Source organism: Hyla sarda, chromosome 6 (genome assembly GCF_029499605.1).
Source record: "Hyla sarda isolate aHylSar1 chromosome 6, aHylSar1.hap1, whole genome shotgun sequence".
Classification (NCBI taxonomy): Eukaryota; Metazoa; Chordata; class Amphibia; order Anura; family Hylidae; genus Hyla; species Hyla sarda.
The window spans coordinates 124,367,853-124,384,553 of record NC_079194.1 but is presented as its reverse complement, the minus strand read 5'-3'; the positions used below and the strand labels follow the sequence as shown (position 1 = coordinate 124,384,553).

The 16,701-nt window shown below is 42.4% G+C and overlaps 3 protein-coding genes across 8 annotated transcripts in view; 1 reads left to right on the top strand and 2 right to left on the bottom strand.

Moving 5' to 3' along the window:
• SLC6A6 (solute carrier family 6 member 6) overlaps window positions 1–14,262 on the bottom strand; it is a 345,728-nt gene extending 331,466 nt beyond the window's left edge. For 2 of the 6 annotated variants that reach the window (XM_056524914.1, XM_056524915.1), the window contains exons 1-3: window positions 13,693–13,997; window positions 6,162–6,272; window positions 5,987–6,082 (exon numbers count right to left, since the gene is read on the bottom strand). The gene's annotated coding sequence lies outside the window, so the exon portion shown is untranslated. Of the gene's footprint in view, window positions 1–5,986; window positions 6,083–6,161; window positions 6,273–9,608; window positions 9,681–10,410; window positions 10,596–13,688; window positions 13,998–14,131 lie in introns of those variants that run through there. The other 4 variants (XM_056524920.1, XM_056524916.1, XM_056524917.1 and 1 more) reach the window with 4 other exon arrangements.
• On the bottom strand, window positions 400–14,139 carry LSM3 (LSM3 homolog, U6 small nuclear RNA and mRNA degradation associated). The gene is made up of 4 exons (XM_056524922.1): window positions 14,004–14,139; window positions 6,162–6,272; window positions 5,987–6,082; window positions 400–756 (listed from the first exon to the last, which is right to left on the bottom strand). Exons 1-4 carry the CDS (start codon window positions 14,022–14,024, stop codon window positions 676–678), a joined length of 309 nt encoding a protein of 102 aa, XP_056380897.1. The 5' UTR covers window positions 14,025–14,139; the 3' UTR covers window positions 400–675.
• Window positions 14,162–16,701, top strand: part of XPC (XPC complex subunit, DNA damage recognition and repair factor) — a 76,854-nt gene continuing 74,314 nt past the window's right edge. The window contains exons 1-2 of the mRNA XM_056524913.1: window positions 14,162–14,315; window positions 16,420–16,618. Of these exons, the coding sequence (XP_056380888.1) occupies window positions 14,231–14,315; window positions 16,420–16,618 (284 nt within the window). The 5' untranslated portion in view covers window positions 14,162–14,230. The remainder of the gene's footprint in view (window positions 14,316–16,419; window positions 16,619–16,701) is intronic.

The window sequence follows — 16,701 nt, the reverse complement described above, 5'->3', positions numbered from 1 at the left end:
GGAGCAAAGGGGGAATGTAGGAAGGAGAGTTGAAGTTTATTTTTGCAGCCTGGGCACAGGAATATGTAGTACAGAGTTCCAGCACCAGCAGCCCGCAACTCCCAGGAGGACTAGGAGAGCAGTGCTTGCGGGTAACATGACTAGTTCCCCGATGTGGGGGACAGCGCAGCGCTAGGCTGATAAACTGGGGGGCGGGGGAGAGAAGCAGCGCCCACGGGTCACATGATTTAAGGGGGGGAAAATACCATTAAATACCGTGGAACCGCCATGACTTACAAAAATACTGTGATACACATTTTTGTTCATACCGCCCAGCTCTACATTGAAGGTCTCTGACGTTTCTCAGTTCTGTAGTCCAGGGCTTTACACAAACAACAAACACACAAGACTCAGCACCAGTGTTCTTTATTGGTAACTCCCAAATTAAAGAAATATTTCTGAATACAGTAAAACCTGTATCAGATTTAGGTTACTGGTGTTCAATAAAAAAAATTCACAAACAAAACATTTACAAAAGAAAAACCCGAATTAAAAATAAAAGTAAACTGGCATCTGCCAAGAAAGTGAAAAATTTGTTCAAGACCAATATACCAACACAAGCAAGGCTTTTGCTAAGAAGAATATTCCAGGAACATGTGGGTATCCTTGTATTGTGAAGGACATTGCACCCTGGGTTCAGCCAACCCTCAAGGGAGGTGCTACTAGCACAACGCCATCACCTCTCACAAAAAGCATGGGGATGTTCCTCTTCGTGGACTGGGAAATGAAAAATAAAGAAGGTGAGTTAACGCACTGAGTGATGGCCTTGCCCAGATCTGTTGGCTTTATTGTGAAATTAAAGGTAACCTGTCATCACTTTAACAATGTCTGAACCACAGATCATTAGGAGAGTCTCTGGCAGCTTTAGCCATTAGCCTTTGTTGATACATCTCCCCCTATACCGAAACAAAGAGCTCTTTGAAGATCAGAGGGGCAGGAAGAAGCCACCTTTTTTAATTAACCCCTTAAAGGACTCATTTTCACCTTACAGACCAGAGCATTTTTTTTGCACATCTGACTACTGTCACTTTAAGCATTAAATAACTCTGGGATGCTGTGTTAACTTTTGGTTTCCCCTTTCTGCCCACTCACAATAGGCGGGGCAGAACCGGGAAACCGACAGAGGACCGACACCGAAGATCCACTTACCCATCCGACGGCAGTGGGCAACAGGGATCAGCGGGCGGCGATGTCGTGCGGCTGGCTTACTGGAACCTACGGAAGCCGGGGAGTTGCTTAGCAACATCTGGAGGGCTACAGTTAGAGACCACTCTACAGTGGTCTCTAAACTGTAGCCCTCGAGATGTTGCAAAACTACAACTCCCAGCATGCCCAGAAAGCTATTTGCTGTCTGGGCATGCTGGGACTTGTAGTTTTGCAACATCTGGAGGGCTACATTTTAGAGACCACTGTGCAGTAGTCTCTAAACTGTAGCCCTCCAGATGTTGCAAAACTGCAAATCCCAGCATGCCCAAACAGCAAACAGCTGTGTTGGCATGCTGGGAGTTGTAGATTTGAAACAGCTGGAGGCACATTGGTTGGAAAACCTTCAGTTAGGTTCTGTTACCTAACTGAAGGTTTTCCAACCCTTTTCTCCTTTTACTCCTTATGAAGAGGAGAAGTTGAGAGCTACACCAGCCTGTTAAGTGTAAATTTATGATTTTTTTTGTTTTTACACTAACATGCTGGTGTTGCCCCATACTTTTTATTTTCACAAGCGATGAAAGGAAAAAAAGACCCCCAAAATTTGTAACGCAATTTCAAGTAAAGAAATACCCTATATGTGGGCGTAAAATGCTCTGCGGGCGCACAACAAGGCTCAGGAGTGAGAGCGCACCATGTACATTTGAGGCCTAAATTGGTGATTTGCACAGGTGGTCACAAATTTTGGGGTCATTTTCTACCATTACTCCTTGTAAAAATGTAAAATTTGGGGAAAAACCAGCATTTTAGTGAAAAAAAAAAATCCTCTTCATTTACACATCCAACTTTAACAAAAAGGCTCACTGTACCCCTTGTTACATTCCTTGAGGGGTGTAGTTTCCAAAGTAGTATGCCATGTAGGTTTTTTTGCAGTTCCGGCACCATAGGGGCTTCCTAAATACGACATGCCCCCCAAAAACCATTTCAGCAAAATTTGCTTTCCAAAAGCCAAATGTGATTCCTTTTCTTCTGAGCATTGTAGTGCGCCAGCAGAGCACTTGATGTCCACACATTGGGTAGTTCCATACTCAGAAGAGATGGGGTTACAAATTTTGGGGGCATTACCCAATGTAAAAATTTAAAATTTGGGGGAAACTAGCATTTTTGTGAAAAAATAAATAAATTTGACACATCCAACTTTAACGAAAAGTCGTCAAAACACCTGTGTGGTGTTAAGGCTCACTGGACCCCTTGTTACGTGCCTTAAGGGATGTAGTTTCCAAAATCGTATGCCATGTGTTTTTTTTTTCTGTTCTGGCACCATAGGGGCTTCTTAAATGTGACATGCCCCCCAAAAACCTCTCCAAAATCCCACTGTCACTCCTTCCCTTCTGAGCCCACTAGTGCACCCACAGAACACTCGACATACACGAGGTATTTCCTTGAGAGAAATTGGGTTACACATTCTAGGAAGATCTCTCCTTTACCCCTTGTAAAAATTCAAAAATTGGGTCTACAGGAACATTCCAGTGTAAAAAAAAAATAAAAAAAATAAAAAATGATTTTTCATGTTCTCCTTCAATTTGCTGCTATTCCTGTGAAACACCTAAAGTGTTAACAAACCTTTTGAATGTCATTTTGGATACTTTGAGGGGTGCCGTTTTTATAATGGGGTATTTATAACAATAAGGCCCTTCAAATCCACTTCAAAACTGAACTGGTCGCTGAAAAATTTCGATTTTGAAAATTGTGAAAAATTGGAAAATTGCTGCTATACTATGAAGCCCTCTGATATCTTCCAAAAGTAAAAACATGTCAACTTTATGATGCAAACAGAGTAGAACTATTGTATATGTGAATCAATTTTTTTGGGAATATTCATTTTCCTTATAAGCAGAGAGCTTCAAAAGTTAAAAAAATGCAAACATTTCCAATTTTTTCATCATATTTTGGAATTTTTCACCAAGAAATGATGCAAGTATCGTCAAAATTTTACCACTAACAAAGTAGAATATGTCACGAAAAAAACCAATCTTGGAATCAGAATGAAAGGTAAAAGCATCCCAGAGTTAATGCTTAAAGTGACAGTGGTCAGATGTGCAAAAAATGGCCGGGTCCTACACTGAAAATTGTCTGGGTCCTTAAGGGGTTAATTTGACATGTTGTTACTGAGGGTTTCAAAGTTAAGCAACAATTTTCCACAAAATTTTTAAAATTTGAATTTTTCAGGGACCAGTTCAGTTTTTAACTGGATTTGAGGGGCTTTCATATTAGAAATACCCAATAAATTACCCCAATATAAAAACTGCACCCCTCAAAGTATTTAAAATGACATTCAGAAAGTGTGATAACCCTTTAGGTGTTTCACAGGAATAGCAGCAAATTGGTGAAAATTCTAAATCTTCATTTTTTACACTCGCATGTTCTTGTAGACAGAGTTTTTGAATATTTACAAAGGGCTAAAAGGAGAGAACTGACCCTAAAATGTGTAACCCAATTTCTCTCGAGTAAGGAAATCTCTGTGGGTGCACTAGAGGGCTCAGAAGGGAAGGAGAGACAATGGCATTATGAAGAGTGAGTTTTTCTGAAATGGTTTTTGGGGGCATTTCACATTTAGGAAGCCCCTATGGTGCCAGAACAGAAAAGAACAAACAAACAAACCAAAAAAAAAAAATTATTTATAAAAACATGGCATACCATTTTGGAAACTACACCCCCCTCAAAGAACGTAACAAGGGGTACAGAGAGCCTTAACATCTCCCCCGTGACCCCACTTTGGAAACTACACCCCTCACAGAATTAAATAAGGGGTGCAGTGAGTATTTGCACCCCACTGGCGTTTGACAGATCTTTGGAACAGTGGGCTGTGCGAACAAAATAAATAAATAAATATTAATTTTCACTTTACATTCACATATGGGGTATTTATATACTCAGAAGAAATGGGGTTAGAAATTTTGCGGGACTTTTCCCCCCCCCCTATTTTCCCTTGTGAAAATGAAAAATTTAGGGTAACACCAGCATTTGTTAAAGGGTACCTTTCATCAAAAAAACTTTTCATACGTTATAGATTAATGTATGCAGAATAACTTTCCATTAGCATGTTATTAAAAAATATGCTTCTTTCTATTTAATTTTCCACTTTGAAAAATGACCACTAGGGGTCTCCCTACCAGTCCTCTTTTTATAGATTTCAGACTCATGCTGGAGTCCTAAATCTCAGACTGCAGCCGGGACACAGACAAGCACAGCACTGCTCCCTGGCAGTGCTGAGTTTGTCTGTGTCTCGGCTGCAGTTTGAGATTTAGGACCTCTGCATGAGTCTGAAATCTATAAAAAAAAAAAAAAAAAAAAAAAAAAAGGACTGGTAGGGAGACCCCTAGTGGTCATTTTTCAAAGTGGAAAATTAAACAGAAAGAAGCATATATTTTAATAAAATGCTATTGGAAAGTTATTCTGCATACATGAATCTATAAGATATCAAAAGTTTTTTTGATGAAAGGTACACTAAGTTATTTTTCTTTCATTTTCCCATCCAACTTTAATGAAAATTCGTCAAAGACCTGTGGGGTGTTAAGACGTGTAGTTTGCAGCCTTGTGCGTTCGCAGAGCATTTTACGCCCACATATGGGGTATTCCCATACTTGGGAGATAATGTGTTTTTTATTTTTAACACACTAACATGCTGGACCCCAACTTTTCCTTTTCATAAAGGGGTAAAAGGAGAAAAAGCCCCCCAAAAATTTGTAAAAGTTGCTCCCGAGTACGGAAATGCCCCATATGTGGCCCTAAACTGTTTCCTTGAAATAAGACAGTGCTCCGAAGTAAGAGAGCGCCATGCACATTTGAGGACTGAATTAGGGATTGCACAGGGGTGGACAATGGTAATCACTGACGTAGAATACCCCCAACATGGTGCCTCCAGCTGTTGCTGAACTCCCAGCATGCCTGTCCAGAAATGGCAGGAGTTTTGCAACAGCTGGAGGCTCCATTTTGGAAACACTACCGTACGATGTTTCATTTTTATAGGTTGGGGGGGGGGTATATGTAGTGTTTTTTGCAAGATTTAGAGGGCCAAGGATTAGAAACCACCGCACAGTGATTTCCAAACTGTAACCCTCCAGCTGTTGCAAAACTACAGATCCCAGCATGCCCAAACAGCAGCAATTTGCCACAAAATTTTCAAAAATCTGAATTTTTAAAGGGACCAGTTTCCCCCAGGGGGTTGCACCGGGTGCCTGCTGAAAGATTTCAGCAGGCATCCCGGTCCGGTCCCTGCCCGGGGAGCGGAGAAACACAGGGCGAACTTGTACGCCCCGAGTCCTTAAGTGGTTAAACTTTATTAAATTGGATTACAGGTTTCTCTAACTCCAGCCGTTACAGTGGAAACATTGCTTTAATCACTGCTGGGCTCCAGCATAGCTTCATGTCAATGCTGTCAGGTAACTATGTCACGGTATGTTGGTGGATTCAGGAAATCAACATTTGTTCCAGTCACAGAAAAACACATTTCTGCATTAAATGGGTTCTCCGGTGCTTAAACATCTTATCCCCTATCCAAAGGATAGGGGATAAGATGCCTGATCGCGGAAGTCCCGCCGCTGGGGACCCCAGGGATCACGCACGCAGCACCCCGTTTGTAATCAGTCCCCGGAGCGTGTTCGCTCCGGGACTGATTACCGGCGACTACAGGGCGGGCGGCATGTGACGTCACGCCCTGCGCCAGCGTGTGACGTCACGCTCCGCCCAGCAATGCAAGCCTACGGGGCGGATAACTGCATTAACCACAGGGTGTAAATAATACCTTGTAAATCTCCTCATAGGTTTCTTCATCGATCTCTATGGTGGTCACAGTTTCCTCTACATCCCCCAGTATCATGTTCAAGTGCTGATCATAGGCCTATGGGGCAAGAGGGGGAAATTAATGGGCTGGCCATGTGGCTTTAATATAAGACACAGATAGTAAACCGGACACATACATGCAACCGTCCCCTGAGCTCTCTGTCATTTCTCATCTTCACATAGATGCGCTCGTCCAAGCTTAGCCTTATCAGATCCAGAGGCTCTTCTACTGTGTTTGTGGCCTGTTGCTGTTGAGGAAATAGAGAGGAAAAAATAAAAAAATAAAAAAAAAATGAATAATGCAAAAACTTTCATTCTACCACATATGGCATATATGTCTTGGCACAAGATTTCTTATCTTTATCTCAGGAAATAACTGAACTGTCCTACAGAATTTTTGGAAGCCCCATAGTGAATGAATCCAGCACTGGCTAAGCATCCACAACACACTATTCCAAAATGAGTCATGTGCCGCCCCCAAAACTTCGTCCTCAGCAATGGTGGGGTCCCTGTGGTCATTACCCCAAATATCAGCTTGTTTTCCCCTATCGTGTGGGTATGTAATACTTTGAGATAAGAATATCCCTCTAAAGCCATCTTCGTTATCTTACACACCCGTGACATGCAGTTTCAGATGCCAAGCAGGTGAATTCTTCAGGCAGGAGGTGCTAAATGCCTGAAGAAATCAAATGGCTGGGAAGTCAGCCTTACCCGTCGTCATTATACTCCTATAAAAGACAAAAAAAAATAAAAAAAGAAGAAAAAGAGCTGTATGCTACAGCCTATAGCAAGCAGCGCAGGACGTCAGCGTTCGAGGACTCACAAACAGCAGCTACAGCTGGGCCAGCCAAAATGGCAAGCCCCAGGGCACACCGGAGGAAACAAGACGGGTAATGCACAGCAACGGATCAGAGAGAAAGGGGGGCAGATTTGGGGAGGATTAAGGGGGAAGAGATGTGGCACAGAGAGATGAAATAGAACAGGGGTTAGCACCCACATTTCTAATGTGCACACTGGCATTACGTTGTGAATTGTTGACACGCAATGTGATATTTGCGGTACAGCGAAGAGTGTGTCACAGAACTATGAGTGTCTTAAAAGTGTCATCAACATGAAAAGTTTGCAAAGCTCTGACTTGCGGGGTATGATTGTTTCAATGGGAGCCCTACCTGATGGATCATATATCTGGGGGCCTGCCTACCTACTGGGGTAGCTCTACATAATGAGGGTCATACCTATTTGGGGACCTGTCCACCTACTGGGGAGGCCTATCTTTCTACCTGCTGGGGGGGGGGGGGGGGGGGGACATAGCTATCTGGGTCCAAATTACCTGCTTGGAAAGCCCTACCTAATAAAAAGGGGCATAAAAGAGGGGGGGGGGGGGAAGACTTAGAGGCCCTGGCCACCTAATTGAGTGCCTATTAAAGTTTCTATGAATATACTAATTTGTTTGAAATTATACCAGGAAAAGTGGATTGTCATGTGTGACAAGTAGACTGCGCTCTGTTTTAGTCCCTTGGACAAGTTTTCCACACCCCTGCTAAATAAAAAGTTAGGTCGCTGTGTACATACATTACTGTAACTATATACCCACATGCACAACAGCAGAATAGTGAGTGCAGCTCTGGGGTATAGTACAAGAGATATGTTTATGATAAGTAGTGTATCTACAGTGACTCTACCAATAGAAGAGTATAGTAAAGAATGTAACCCTAAATATGTATACGAAATTATGTACACAGTGGGGGGGGGGGTCCACCCTGGTTTTGTGGTGTATATTTGTTGCACAATTTTCGAATGCTGTTTAGAGACTTTTGCTTTAGAAGATAATTTTAAAAGAACATCTTTTGTCACAACTGCGCTAACGTTGACACAAGTCTACACCAGCCCTGACTTGGCTTAGGCTGCCTTCACACCATGGTTTTTGCAACAGTTCCTGTATAAGGTTTTTGATGAAAAACAGATTCCTCAAAACCGGACTAAACTGTTTCAAAATATGTGTACAAATTCTGTATATGGTTTGAAAAAATATGTCTAGTTGCGCCAGTTTTTATTTTTTTTTTTAAAGAAAAAAAAAGTGTTTTTAATCTGTTAAGGACATAGGACGTTCTCTAACGTCCCCACTACCTGGGCTTTAATGCCCAAGGACATTAGAGAACGTCCTGTTGTATTTCCGATCTCTGCCGCTCGCCGGGCAGAGATCGGAACTGGATGCTATTAACCCTTGCAAAAATGTGAAATTTGGGGGGGGGGGGGAAACACATTTTAGTGAAAAAATATTTATATTTTTTTACATATGCAAAAGTCGTGAAACACCTGTGGGGTATTAAGGTTCACTTTACCCCTTGTGACGTTCCCCAAGGGGTCTAGTTTCCAAAATGGTATGCCATGTGGGGATTTTTTGCTGTTCTGGTACCATAGGGGCTTCCTAAATGCAACATGCCCCCCAAAAACCATTTCAGAAAAACATACTCTCCAAAATCCCCTTGTCGCTCCTTCACTTCTGAGCCCTCTACTGCGCCCGCCGAACACTTTTCATGGACATATGAGGTATGTCCTTACTCGAGAGAAATTGGACTACAAATATAAGTATAAATTTTCTCCTTTTACCCCTTGTAAAAATTCAAAAATTGGGTCTACAAGAACATGCGAGTGTAAAAAATGAAGATGGTGAATTTTCTCCTTCACTTTGCTGCTATTCCTGTGAAACACCTAAAGGGTTAAAACGCTGACCGAATGTCATTTTGAATACTTTGGGGGGTGCAGTTTTTATAATGGGGTCATTTGTGGGGTATTTCTAATATGAAGACCCTGCAAATCCACTTCAAACCTGAACTGGTCCCTGAAAAATAGTGAGTTTGAAAATTTTGTGAAAAATTGGAAAATTGCTGCGGAACTTTGAAGCCCTCTGGTGTCTTCCAAAAGTAAAAACTCGTCAATTTTATGATGCAAACATAAAGTAGACATATTGTATTTGTGAATAAAATTTTTTTTTTATTTGGAATATCCATTTTCCTTACAAGCAGAGAGCTTCAAAGTTAGAAAAATGCAAAATTTTAAATTTTTTTAGCAAATTTTGGAATTTTTCACTAAGAAACGATGCAAGTATCGACAAAATTTTACCAATAACATAAAGTAGAATATGTCACGAAAAAACAATCTTGGAATCAGAATGATAGGTAAAAGCGTCTTAGAGTTATTAATGCTTAAAGTGACAGTGGTCAGATGTTCAAAAAACGCTCCGGTCCTAAGGTGTAAAATGGCCTGGTCCTTAAGGGGTTAATTTGTCACTCCATTATGAATAAAGTTTCACTTGTTTGATTGAATTTCCAAGAAAACAACAAAACGGTGCAAAGTCATAAAACACATGGAACTGTACGCAAATACGGTTCTCTATGGTTCCTACTGACTCCCATGAAAAAAGAAAAACCTTGTACAAGACGTAAAACGGATGCATTGTTTGGCATACAGTTTTCAATGGAGAGTCAATGCATACGGTTTTCAATATGATTCCATGCAGTTTTCAAATAGGATACACATACGTGAACTGTATAGCAAAAAACGAGGTGTGAATGCACCCTTACAAAGCTGGCTGCAAACAGCATTCTTTAAAAGTCGCACAATAAGTCACAAGGGGGACCATACAAAGGGATGTCCTGAAGTAAAAAAAAATGTGATCAGCACTAGTGATGAGCGGCATTGGCCATATACGAATTCACAATATGTCGCGAACATATATATAAATATTCACCCTATATTTATAAATTTAGCGTATTCGTTATATTCACGTATTTGAGGGAAAAAAAACTGGGGGGGGCAACTTTACTATTAGTTGCTAGGGATGTTGTTGATAACCTCTGACAAGTTTATTTGCATCATTCTAAAATTGGCCCACAAGTTAAAAGGAATATGGGCATATGCAAAAAAAATGCAAATATTCGCAATTTCAAATATACAGTGATCCCTCAACTTACATTGGCCTCAACATACAATAGTTTCAACATACAATGGTCTTTTCTGGACCATTGTAACTTGAAACCAGACTCAACATACAATGCTACAGACAGTCCAGATCTGCGAAACATGTCAATGGCTGAAAGAACTGACCAATCAGAATGGATATTCACTGGTAAAACCCCTGTATTAGCACGTGTATTGTAGTACTGAAGCGCATGCACAGAATTCCTGTCTGGTAGCGCCCCCTACAGTACAGGGAGGTATTACATGTTCAGTACTACTCTTACCCTATGTCACAGGTAGCTGCTCCTTTGGACACCAAGGCGGCTCCATTTTACTTTTTAAAGGGAATCTGTCACCAGAATCACCCGCACTAAACCTGTTACACAGGCTTGTAGTGCGGGTGATCCTGATTAAAACGCTTCTTACCTGGTTAAAAATGGTTCAGCGGTTCTTCAGATATCTTTATTTTAGTTTTCTGTTATTCCCTGGCTTGGGACTCAGTGGGAGGTGTTATCATCTGGGACTCGGCCACACGTCATTCTAGCTGGGCGGAGCTGCCGCCCGGCTCATGAATATTCATGACCTTATCCTCATGCGCGGTCCTCCCCACCAGACCTAGAAAAAGGAGTTAGATTACGAGGATAAGGTCATGAATATTCATGAGCCGGGCAGCAGCTCCGCCCAGCTATAATGACGTGTGGCCGAGTCCCAGATGATAACACCTCCCACTGAGTCCCAAGCCAGGGAATAACAGAAAACTAAAAATATAGATATCTGAAGAACAGCTGAACCATTTTTAACCAGGTAAGGAGCGTTTTAATCAGGATCACCCGCACTACAAGCCTGTGTAACAGGTTTAGTGCGGGTGATTCTGATGACAGATTCCCTTTAAGGAAATTGCGTTTACTGTACAGGACCCTGAAGAAACTCCTGTCCTCTACATAGACCGTGTTTCCCAACCAGGGCGCCTCCACCCTGGTTGGGAAACACTGACAGACAGCAATTTACAGCTCCCAGCAGATCGTTCTTACTTTTATATGTAAGAATTTGCTTTATCTGTATTAGTTATCTACTTATTTTTCTTTAATCCTCACTTTTTCCTATTTTTGGATGACATTTTGGTGGCTTAAGAACCAATTACCAGGTTTCCATAGAGTTATGGACTCAACATACAATGGTTTCAACATACAATGGTCGTCCTTGAACCAATTAATATTGTAACTTGAGGCACCTGAAAGCTGAACAAATTTATGCAGGAAAAGTAATCAACTGCCGAGCCGAGAAGTTCGTGACGAATCGAATTTACTGTAAGTTCGCTCATCTCTAATGTGTGTGTATAAATGATGTGTGTGTATGTACTGTATGTATGAATGATGTGTGTATAAATGGTGCGTGTGTATGTACTGTATGTATGATGGGAGAAAGGGTGAAAAGAAGCCGGTACAGTGGAGGCGCTGCTCGAGTGGTGAAATTACTGAGAAACTCAGGCGGTGCAGGATAACGATTTTTATTGAGATAAATTGGGACAACACGTTTCGGCATCCACTGATGCCTTCCTCAGGTCCACTTAACAATTTAAAATAATAATAAGGTATATCTGTATATCTCAAACTGATTATATACATACATCTTGATCAGAAAACATATGGACAGTGTTAGGTCTGGTATAGAAGATATGTAAAATGTAAAAAGAAACATAAAAATAGTATAAAAAGAAAAACAATTTCTTGGGGACACTGAATCCGTAATTCTCTATGTATGTCCAGGAGATCGCCAACAAGTTCACACACAGAGAAGAACAGGGGGCTAAGGAAATACAGATCAATAAATAAATCCATGTAAATAGATCGGCGGTGTCCCAATGGATGGTCTATGGGCTGACAGATGAGTGAGTAAGTGTTTGAATGGAATGACATGCATAAAACATAGATGGTAAACAGAGCTTTTCAATATAATAAAAACAATTAAAAGCATGGTTATATAATATATATAAATTTCACCACTCGAGCAGCGCCTCCACTGTACCGGCTTCTTTTCACCCTTTCTCCTCACATTGCATATCGGCTCCTTATTTAGGAGCTCGATGCCGGTGGGAGAGCAGCAGCTCATCCAACACTAGGGCTGCACAGGTCCCAGTGCGGCCCCTCCAAGGTCGGTATATCACTGTTGGTGTGGTGGAGGGTGCACATCAGTGAATACATTTCTCTCAGGGAGCGCCCCCTGCACCTATTTCTCCCCTCTCGTTTCCTAGCTGTATGTATGATGTGTGTGTATGAATGATAGATGTGTGTAAACAAGATATATGTATTATGTGTGGAGATGTATTCTGCGGGGGGTGATCTGGAGGGTGTATGTACGATATGTGTATGCATGATGTGTATGTATTATGCATGTGTGGGGTGGGGGGCGGAGGCGGCGTGTCTGATGTGTGTGTGTGTGTATGTACTATATGTATGAATGGTGTGTATGTACTGTATGTGGCAGGATTATATTCAGGGGGTACAGTGGGTGGCAGGATTATATTCAGGGGGTACAGTGGGTGGCAGGATTATATTCAGGGGGTACAGTGGGTGGCAGTATTATATTCAGGGGGTACAGTGGGTGGCAGTATTATATTTGGGGGTACAGTGGGTGGCAGTATTATATTTGGGGGTACAGTGGGTGGCAGTATTATATTTGGGGGTACAGTGGGTGGCAGTATTATATTTGGGGGTACAGTGGGTGGCAGTATTATATTTGGGGGTACAGTGGGTGGCAGTATTATATTTGGGGGTACAGTGGGTGGCAGTATTATATTTGGGGGTACAGTGGGTGGCAGTATTATATTTGGGGGTACAGTGGGTGGCAGTATTATATTCGGGGGTACAGTGGGTGGCAGTATTATATTCAGGGGGTACAGTGGGTGGCAGTATTATATTCAGGGGGTACAGTGGGTGGCAGTATTATATTCAGGGGGTACAGTGGGTGGCAGGATTATATTCAGGGGGAACAGTGGGTGGTAGTATATGCAGGAGGTACAGTGGATGGTAGTTTTATATTCAGGGGGTACAGTATTTAGCAGAATAATAATGATTATTGTCTTCATACAGAGGATGAGGAGCCTATGATGTCCGGGCGTCATACTCTGCAGAGAAGATGGAGCTGGAAGACGTCCTGACGTCTGAACCAGATGAAGAAGAAAAGAAAAGACAACAGAGAAGACATCACTCAAGTCACTGATATCATTGTGTATTCTCCTGACTGTCCTATCAGCTGGAGTCACTTGTAAGTTCCACAGTGATGATGGGTGATGCTGTACCCTAATCTGGGGCTCTCCAGCTGTTGCAAAACTACAACTCCTATAATGTCGGAGGCTCTCCAGACATGATGGGAGTTATAGCTTTATAACAGCTGGAGAGCAACTGGAACCAGGGTGATTGGGTGATTGGTGGGGGTCCCAGCAGTTGGACCCCACTAGAAAAATGGTCTGCTTATTCTTAAATGCCTGGGCATATGTTTTGTCTGTCTGGCCCTGCCTGTTAGTCACTTATATAGTTGTGTATTCTCCTGACTGTGTCCCATCAGTGCTGTAGTCACTGATATGTTTGTGCGGCCGAGTAAGGGGTCGTCTGAGATTGGGCAAGGCAATTTTTCGCACCGGGGCCCTTGGGTTTCTAGCTACGCCCCTGACCACACGAATTCATGAGGTAAAAAGACAACTTCACCTACACCACTCTTGATGAATTCCCACCACTACACCACCAGCAGAATAGCTCTGACGTATACAGATACAACTGTTGGGAAGGGAAGACTCGTTCCTTATTACTTTGAGCAACCGCAGTACGAAGAGACCCGGTGATTTATACGGATAGCGCATTCAGTATGTTGTATGAAACAGCCATTCTAGGTCAAAAACATGATAAAAGATCCCGCCAAAACGCCTCAGCCTGACCACTGACGACCACAAACCCCAGACGACGCCCCCGCTTTCTCCGAGAACGCCAAAAGTAACAAGGTGAGTCCCCGAATACCGCCCTCACCTGCTCCCCATCATCCGCCATCTTGAAAACCCCGCTCAGCGGAAGAGGCCGATCATGCGAGTAACGCAACTCTCGCGAGATTTATGTTGCCGTTAGGTGGGACGAAGGACCAGCCAATCACGACTTACGGCTGCTTGTCACGTGACTTCCTTTGATTTTGTTATACAACAGCAGCATGTGTGACTGAGGAGAGGCTGAGGGACCAGAAGACAGGGGAGGCGGGGAGGATGGGGAAGCGCCGGGGCTCCCGGGACGGCAACACTGACGGCAAAAAACCGAGGAAACAGCCGAGGAAGAGGGCACAGAGCAAAGGTGGGGTGGTTGTCATAAGACTGCCTGTATATGCTTCAGCATGTGTGATGTCATCCATGAGCGCCGCACTTTACATAATAAGCATTACCTATTAAAGGGCTTCTCCTCTGGTATTAGGGAACAACTCATTTTAAGGGTAAAGTCACACATACAGGATCTGCTGCGGATTTCATACAGTGTTAGTTAAATTGATTTCTGCAGCAGATCCTGAATGTGGGAATGCTCACGAAAGAAGTGTTTCCCAACCAGCGTGCCTCCAGCTGTTGCAAAACTACAACATCATTTGGCTGTCCGGGCATGTTGGGAGTTGTAGTTTTGCAACAGCTGGAAGCAAACCGGTTGGAAAACATTCCCCTAAAGGGAGAGGCTAAAACCCTAGAAGTGACTTACCGGGACACGTTGTTATCTACACCGATAATCTGATATCTGGGTGCCAAGTGGGTAGAATTGCCCAGACTTCAGGCAGCAGAAAACATCCGATCCCCGTAGTAACATACTGTACCATCATATTGCTCCGGTGGCAGGTTTTTCATGGTCTATTCACACGTACAGTATTCTGTGCAGATTTGATGCGCAGGATTTTCTGCTGAAGATTTCAATGTAAACTGAATGACTGAACGCAGCTTGAAATCATGCGCATCAAATTTGCGCAGAATACTGTACGTGTGAATAGATCCTCAGACTCCTGGGAAATTTCCATGGCCCAAGAGTCAGGTGATCAAGAGATGTTTTGGAAGTCCCATAGATTTGTATAGGATCTCTGGATCAACTCCTGATTGTGTTAAACTCTGGCCACAGAGATTGCCTGGGAGTTTGAAAAACACTGGCACAATGTGATGGTACACTACTCTTTACTATCCATCAGGGGGTGTAAGCTAAAATCTTCCAATTCAACAAGTGTATTAGAAAGTTGAATATTTTTTCACTGTATGGTGATAAGCTTTTAGCTTTCTTTTTTTGACTACAAATCCCATAATTCCATTTTCCTCCCTCCCACACATCAGCCACTCTATCCATTGAAACATAAATGAGCTGCATCCATTAAAAAGACCTGTGGTTTTTAATCAGGGTGCCTACAGTTGTTGCATTAGTTGCAGATTGATCCCTCCACCCATTGAAGCAGACAAGCTCCCTGTCATCAGCTGACTAGTGAGTCAGGTCTCGGCCGCATTGCAACCTGGGAAAAATACGAGACAACAGTCAATTTGTAAACACACCAACACAGGTGGGCTCAGCACTAAATGCCACGGGGTGCAACCAAATGTATCTATAATCAACATATGAACACAAGAAAGAAAAAGAGGACACACTATTTGATGCACACTCAAATAAATAAATCACATAATTTTATTAAATCATTAGACATGAAAAGGGCATAAACAATTAAACACATCTAAAAAGGCCCACTGGCCAGCACACAACAGATGGGGACCACTCAAGGCCCCACCCAGGACACCTCTGATTGCACAGATATAATTACACTATACCACTGGCCTAATACATATCACAGCACTAAAAATTCATGGTAACGCTGCATCCCTAACAATATTTTACATACAACCTGATCCCAGGATCTAGTATACAGAGAGAGAGAGCGCAGGAACAGTGGGACAAGATAAGTGATAATCAGGCAGGTGTCCCCCTAGACCCCACGCGTTATGTCGGCAACTTCCTCAGGGGTATTTTGTATGCTGGTAAAAATAAATATTGGGGTGAAAATCACATAAGAATTGTGAGAAAACCGTCACACACAGGTACAGACACTATATTATGTACTACACTAACTTTACAGCCCCTGTAGCATAGTCAAATAAAAAAAAAAATCCTGGAATACCCCTTTAAGATTTTTAAATAGAAGTAATTTACAAATCTGTATAACTTTCTGGCACCAGTTGGTTATAAAAAAATATATTTAAAAAGTTTTCACCGGAGTACACCTTTATCTAACCAGGCATATGTGGCATTCAGGAGTCTGGAAAAGCTGACAGCTTCTGTCTAACATCCAGATTTCCAGGATCTGAAAAGATTGAGAAATGACTTCTGTTTGTAGTAGTTTATTTTCTATTTTAAATTTGCATGTTTTCTCTGGTGGTTCATACGGCAGGTGGTGAGGATGTATGTGAAGACGGGAAGGCACCAAATAAGAAAAGCAGAGTCGCAGCACCAGGTGCCAAAACCACAAAAAAGACAATTAAAGGGGCAGATAAAGCGCCGGTTGTAGATGCTGCACGGAAGAAACCTCCCACAACCAAGAAGCCTGCTGAGAAGAAACTAAAGGAAGAAGATCCAGAGAAGGAAATAGAGTGAGTATACCGTGAGCAAAATAAATTAACGGCTAGTCCTGTAAAATTGGAGGTTTCTTTACTAGCAAACAATAAAATTCCAA